We start from the raw sequence: 7500 nt of genomic DNA on the forward strand, positions 1-7500 counted from the left end.
CTCCTCCTCCTCCTCCTCCTCCTCCTGTTCCTGCAGCTCCATCACCAGTACACCGTGGCAGACTGTGCAATGTTGACAGTTGGAGAACGTATGCCAAGTCTTGACAGCTACTGCTTGGCTGAAACTCATAGTGGCACAAAGGAGTGATGTCCCGTGTTTTATAAGGAAGCAGGGTAGTCTGTTACCCCAAACCTTATCTTTGTCACAGTAAAATTCTCTCAGAGGAGTCTGTGCACTTATGCACACCTATGCCTTTGCATACTTGTGCCTGTGCACACCTGTGCATGTGCACACCAGTGCCTGAGCACACCAGTGCCTGTGCACACTAGTGCCTGTGCACACCAGTACCTATGCACACCTGTGCCTGTGCACACCTGTGCCTATGCATACCTGTGCCTGTACATACTATGGCCTATGTACACCTATGCCTGTGCACACCAGTACCTATGCACACCTGTGCCTGTGTATACCTGTGCACACCAGTGCCTGTGTATACCCATGTCTATGCATACCTGTGTCTGTGCATACCCATATCTACGAATACCTGTGTCTGTGCACACCTGTGCCTGTACATACTAGGCCTATGTACACCTATGCCTGTGCACACCAGTGCCTATGCACACCTGTGCCTGTGTACACCTATGCACACCAGTGCCTGTGCATACCCAGGTCTATGTATACCTGTGCCTGTGCAGACCTGTGTCTATGCACACCCATGCCTGTGCATACCAGTGCCTGTGCACACCCATATCTATGCATACCCGTGCCTGTGCACACCAGTGCCTATGCACACCTATGTCTATGCATACCTGTGCCTGTGCACACCCATGCTTGTGCATGCCCATGTCTGCACACATGTGCAGGTGTGTGTGAAGGCTGACATTGGGTGTCTTCTTCAGTGGCTTCTCACCTTACTTTTTGAGATAGAGTGTCTCACTGAACAGAGCTCACAGACTAGCTCAGTTGTATGACCAACAAGCACCAGGGCTCCTCCTGTCCTAGCTCTGCGATTATAGGAAAAGTCCCTCCACGAAGCTTTTGGGGGGCAGGGGGTTGGGGGGTGCTGGAGAGCCAGGTCACCATGAGCAGCAAGCACTTTACTGATTGGCTCCCTTCAGTCCCTCCCAGTCTTCAGAAGCACACGTTATTGACCTCTGATACTCTAATGTGCATTTACTTCCTCTAACCGTAACCTGCAGACCTTCCCACCGTGGGTCCCAGCTTTTGATAACCATTAGCCTAGATTCTATTTCCATGAAATATTTTTTTTAAAAAAATCATTATTTAAAAAATTTAAAATATAAGCCTACTCTCTAGGTAGCCCCGAATCTCCTGGAGCTCCCTATTTAGACCAGGCTGGCCTCAAACTCACAAAGATTCCCCAGCACCTGCCTCTTGCGTGCTGGGATCAAAGGCATGCACCAGCATACCTGGCCAGAACAAAACTACTGGGGTGGGAGCAGTGGCAGGTCTCTGCTTCTGTGTAGCTGAAGATCATCCTGGCTCCATCTCTCAAGCACTGGGATTAACGGTGTGCAGTTGTGCAGGGCTGAGGGTAGAGCATTGCCCTGGCTTGCATGCCAGGCAAGCACTCTGCCCCCTGAGCTACACCCCGAGCCCTGTGAGATGAAACTTCATAGATCACACACCTCAGTGAGATCACCTACATCAGCACAAGCTTTAAACAGTTCCTCCCAGCAGCGCAGAGCTACAGATGGCTCCCTGTGAATTGTCACAGAGCCATCCAACGTCTCATGCTTGGACTCTTGTACGGACAATTTTAAGCTTCTAAGATTTAGGGCCTCGCCGGGCGTGGTGGCGCATGCTTTTAATCCCAGCACTCGGGAGGCAGAGGCAGGCAGATTTCTGAGTTCGAGGCCAGCCTGGTCTACAAAGTGAGTTCCAGGACAGCCAGGGCTATACAGAGAAACCCTGTCTCGAAAAACCAAAAAAAAAAAAAAAAAAAGATTTAGGGCCTCACTGAGTGTGGGGTTTAGAGTGAACCAACCTCTGTAAGATTCAGTGAACAGCTGCACAGTTTAAAAATTATGTGCAGAACAAGCTGTTGATAAATTTTAGCAGTGAGGTTATGGAGGAGGGCACCAAGAAGACAGGGCCCCCCTCTGCCTCCCAGTCACAGGCCACTGCTGTTGCCCAAGGCCTGGGGCAAGAGAGTGGCCTTAAGGGTCACTGGGCCTCCATCAGACACAGTTCTGTTGGGTCACTCAGAAACTGTAACTCAGTATGAACACTTTAACTGGAGGCTCAGTTTTCTCATCTGTAAAATGGGACAAGGCTTAAAGGATACACTGATCTGCGGCTCTCAGGTGAATGTGCAGTGTCTGTGAAAACTGAACTTCCAGCCTTTTAGGCCACATAGGCAAGCGGTAACTCACATGGGTTAATTTACAACTGAACTGATTGGAAGAAGAAATGTGTCTTGAAACAGTTGTATACTTGATTCATTTTGCTGCCCCTCCCCCATTTTCTTGTGTGTGGAGCACTGGTGTGTGTGTGTGTGTGTGTGTGTGTGTGTGTGCACGCGCATATTTGCATGTGTGTGTGAGCTCTCCAAATATGCTGGTTAATACTTCTAGTCAACTAGACTGGAAATGGAGTTACTGTATAAACGTGCTCTCAGTGGGTACTCTGTAAAAGTGCTATGGGAAACGTGTAACCAAGGCAAGAAGACCCATCCTGAATGGGCAGCACCGTTCCATTCCATCCATGAGCTGGACTGAGTGAAAAGGAGGAAGTGAGCTGAGCACCAGCATCCATCTCTCTGCTTCCTGACTGTGGATGCTGGGTGAGCATCTGCCTCATGCTCCTGCCGCCATGGCTTCCCCACCATGATGGGCTGCACCCTCAAACTGTGAGCCAAAACAACATTCTCTCTCTCTCTCTCTCTCTCTCTCTCTCTCTCTCTCTCTCTCTCTCTCTCTCTCCTCCTTCTCCCTCCCCTTCCCTCCCTCCCTTCTTCCCTCCCTCCATAACTTCCTCCTGTTGTTTTTTGCTACAGTGATAAGGACTCATGTCTCAAGCCCTGCCTCTGACCTGAGATCGCTGTGGCGACTGGTTGTCTGAAGTCACACCGTCCTCACCTGACTTTGGCTCAATTGTAAAGGCCTGATGTGACCGAAGCAACGTGATATGGAATTCAAAATCCACAGGGCAGCTGCATTGCAAGGGGATCACATAGCTTTTGCTGCAAAACAAGCACAAGAAGGAAATGGAACATACCATTTTCCTTAACTTTCTTATAATGAGCCTAGAAAGGAGTAGAGACTCTGGAAGCACAGCTAGCAGCAATAGTGTCATCTGACCCCAACTGATCCCTCCTGTCTCTCACCAACAAAAAGATTTGTTTTAAAATAGACTCTCACGTGGCCTGGCCTGGCATCCAATTTGCTATGTGGCCAAGTGTCTGAGTTCAGTTTCCAGTTGTTGTGACAAAATACCCTGACAGAAGCAACTTAAGGGGGAAGGGGTTTGGTTCACAATGCCAGGTTGTTGCCATTGCTATAGAGAAACTGAGGCAGCAAGAACTTGAAGCAGCTACGTCCACTAAGAGCAGAGAACAATGAAGTAATGTGTGCTTGCTTGTGGTGAGCTTTCTTGCTCCCTCTTACACAGTTCAGGATCCCATGCCAAGGGAATGGCGCCACCCAGAGTGGGCCGGTCTTCCCATATCAGTTAATGTAATCAAGATGATCCTCCATAGACACACCCACAGGCCAATGTGATCTAGACAATCCCTCACTGAGACTCTTTTCTGGTGATTCTAGATTGTGTCATGCTAACACTCAATACTAACCATCACACCAAGGAAGATTTTGACTTTCTGTTCTTCTTTCCCCTTGAGTGGTGGGATCGCAGGTGAGCACCACCATATGTTACTTATGCAGAGCTGAGGATGGAACCCAAGGCTTTGTGCCGAGAGTAGGCAAAACAGTCTACCAAATGAGTTCCATCTCTGGTTCACTCTCTTGAGAGAACTCCATTGTAATCACTGTAGGTGGAGCTAGAGAATTGGGGACTCTACCTTCTTGGGAGGTACCCATCTGACCTGCTCACTTGTGTGGACTTCACCACCATGCACTGGGCCTCACCAGCAATGCCAGGGTTCCCTGGATTCTGGTGGAGTCCCATGTGTAGTAATTTCAGAGATATTCCAGATACAGACAGAGAGAGAGAGAGAGAGAGAGAGAGAGAGAGAGAGAGAGAGAGAGAGAGAGAGAGATTTGGTTTTCAGTAACCATTTAGGAGACTATAAATGTGGCTTCTTAAAAAAATTGCTTTTATGTTTTTACAGTTCCCCCTCATGGTCCTCCCTCCCACAATTCCTCCTTTGCCCTGTCTTTAAGAGGATGTCCCCTCACCCTCACACCCCGCCTACTCCCTGCCAGGCCTACCCACTCCCTGGGGCCTCAAGTCTCTCAAGGGTTAGGCTCCTCTTCTCTCACTGAGGCCAGACCATGCAGTCCTCTGCTGTGTATGTATCAAGGGCTGCAGACCAGCTCCTGTATGCTGTCTGGTTGGTGGCTCAGTGTCTGAGAGCTCAGGGGTCCAGGTTAGTTGAGACTGCTCATCTTCCTATGGGGTCGCCTTCTTCCTCAGCTTCTTACATCCTTTCCCAAATTCAACCACAAGGTACCCTGACTTCAGTCCAATGGTTGGGTGTAAGTGTCTGCATCTGTCTCAGTCAACAGCTTGTTGCCCCCTCAGAGGTCGGCTGTGTTAGGCTTTTGTCTATAAGCACACCATAGCATCAGTAATAGTGTCAGGCCTTGGAACCTCCCATCGAGATAAACGTGGCTTTTAAAAGTATGTCCAAAGCATTTATATTGGACATTGAAATTCATTATCTTTTAATAATCTGTGAAATATCTGAAATAGTTCGAATATAAATGTTTTTAAACAATTAAGATATTTTTATTCATTACTAGGATCTATAAAATATTCCAAAGAAGTAAAACATCAGCAGTTGGCAGTGCTTGTCCATCTCTGTTCTCTTCTTTGTAGGGGTGACCAGTACTAGCTATCCTCTACCATATATATATATATCATTGCTACATAGCATGCTTGGGAAGACATGGCTGGGCTGGTCACATCACATCCATAGTCAGGGAGGCAGCCAGTGTTGAATGCTGGTTTTCAGCTCACACTCTCCTTTTTTTTTTTTTTAAATCAATCTGGGATCCTACCCCATAAGATGGTGCCACCTACATGCAGGACGGGTCTCCCTAGTTCAGTTACATTGCTCTGAAAACGCCCTCTCAGGCACACCCATGTGTGCTTTCTAGGTGGTTCCAAACTTAAGTCGAATTTGCCACTGTACTCATGACCCCTCAAGAGCTGCGGTTGCCTTCACGAGTCTTGCAGAAGATAAGTCAGTCAACATCCCAGCATGGATGGGACCAGAGCCTGCAAAGCCCACTCCTGGAACAGGTGCTACTAGGAGAGACAGACAGGGTCTGTCAGGGTCATGGTCCTTGGTAGGTTGTCCACGCTCTAGGAGTCAATACTACACCAGTGAGCACACAGGCAACTGGGCTCAGTAGATTATATATATATATATATATATATATATATATATATATATATATATATATATATATATAATATGTAAGTACACTATAGCTGTCTTCAGATGCACCAGAAGAGGTCATCAGATCTCATTACAGATGGTTGTGAGCCACCATGTGGTTGCTGGGAATTGAACTTAGGACCTTCGGAAGAGCAGTCAGTGCTCTTAACCGCTGAGCCACCTCTCCAGCCCAGATTATATATTTTTAAAACTAGGACAGGACATGAAGTTAGGAGGGAAATCTGGATGGGGTGCACAGGAAAAACTGGAAGGAGGATATGAGCAGAATGTATTGTATTCATGTATGAAGTTCTCTAAGAAAGTTGGGGCTCCTATGAAGCAGCTGCTTTAGGGCTACAGTGCCCTCAGCCACTGGGCCAACAGGCAGCTTGACTCTGCTCTTCATCACAGCCTGGTTGTCACTATCCTCTACTTGCCTCTGTCCCCAACTGGGTGTGAAGCTCCAGGCCCAGGCCAGTGACATTTTCTCGCTTCCTTTCATCGGAAGAAGAGAAAGAGAACTTCAGTCCCCCCTCAGCTTCAAGGCTGAGTAGCCCAGGCGCTACTCCCTGGGCTCAGTGAGATCATACGTCCTTGATCCATGGGAATGCACTCCACAGCCAGGAACCCACTGCAGCCCCCGAGTCCACTGCAGCCCCCAAGCCCACTGCAGCCCCTGAGCCCACTGCAGCCCCCGATCCCATGCAGCCCCTGATCCCATGCAGCCCCCAAGCCCACTGCAGCCCCTGAGCCCACTGCAGCCTCTGAGCCCACTGCATCCCCTAAGCCCACTGCAGCCCCAGAGCCCAGTGCATCCCGCAAGCTCAGTGCATCCCTTAAGCCCACTGCAGCCCCCGAGCCAACTGCAGCCCCAGAACCTGCCTGGGGCCTTCCTGGAGTTCAATGCAGCTCTGGACCCTGCATGTTGCAGCGTCTCCCTGTTCTGCTGAATGGCATTGTCTGCTCGCTTCACCTGCACAGGCCTCTGGTGTTATGCTGCCCACTGACAGGTATCAGGAGGAGAAGAGGTGCGAGAAAGAGAAAGAGAAAGAGAGGGAGAGAGAGAGGTGTATTGCTTGGTGTCCTTCTCTATTATTCTCTGCCTATTTTGAGACAGGTAGGGTCTCTTGTCGAGCCTAGATCTTGACAATTCAGCTAGACTGGGTGACCAAAGAGCCATCTGCCTCTGCCTCCTCAGTTCTGGAATTACAGATGCAGGGTGCTCTACCCGGCTTCTTACATGTATGCTCGGAACCTGAACTCAGGCGCTGCTGCATGCCCAGCAAGCACCTTGCTAACTAGACATCCACAACCACCTCTCGCCCTCCATTTGGTGAAGTGGACCTAGTGACTGTGATGGGATCTCTGCTCGGAACGGTGCCTTGACACTTGCCAGGCAATGTTCTGCTTGTAAGTGATTTCCACTGATATTTATTTCCTCCCTCCCTCCCTCTCTCCCTCCCTCCCTCCCCTCCTTTCTTTCTGAAACAAGATCTCATGTAGCAAGCCAGGTTCCTCTCAATCTTCCTGTGTAACATGACTATTATCCTTGTCCTTACCTCCCAAACGCTGGGGTGACAGTGTGAGCCACCCCGGGGGGGTTTATGTGGTGCTGGAGATGGAAACCAGGACTTCCAGCATTCTAAACAGGCACACTGCCCACTAAGTCAGACCCCCAGCCCTATGCTGCTGCTGCTTCTCGGTAAATGCTGTTCCTTAGCTGTGACGTTCTATGCTGCCAGGGTAGGTGCCTATAAACACTTGAGTGCCCTGGTAGGAGACAAGGTGGCCCAGGGTTCTGACAATGATGTTTTTGACATAAATCCTGGATAATGGTCACATGGGGGTCCTTTCCTCAGCCCAGTTTACAGGATTTTCCACAAGACCTTTACAACCTGTCTTACCTCAGGCTC

At 49.3% G+C, this 7500-nt stretch overlaps 1 protein-coding gene across 1 annotated transcript in view; it reads right to left on the reverse strand.

The window, feature by feature from the left end:
* Cfap221 (cilia and flagella associated protein 221) overlaps positions 1–7500 on the reverse strand; it is a 71395-nt gene that overhangs the window by 34740 nt on the left and 29155 nt on the right. The window contains exon 6 of the mRNA XM_021199190.1: positions 3102–3205. Coding sequence (XP_021054849.1) covers positions 3102–3205 — 104 coding nt within the window. The remainder of the gene's footprint in view (positions 1–3101; positions 3206–7500) is intronic.

The sequence above is a fragment of the Mus pahari genome, chromosome 5 (assembly GCF_900095145.1).
Source record: "Mus pahari chromosome 5, PAHARI_EIJ_v1.1, whole genome shotgun sequence".
Lineage (NCBI taxonomy): Eukaryota > Metazoa > Chordata > Mammalia > Rodentia > Muridae > Mus > Mus pahari.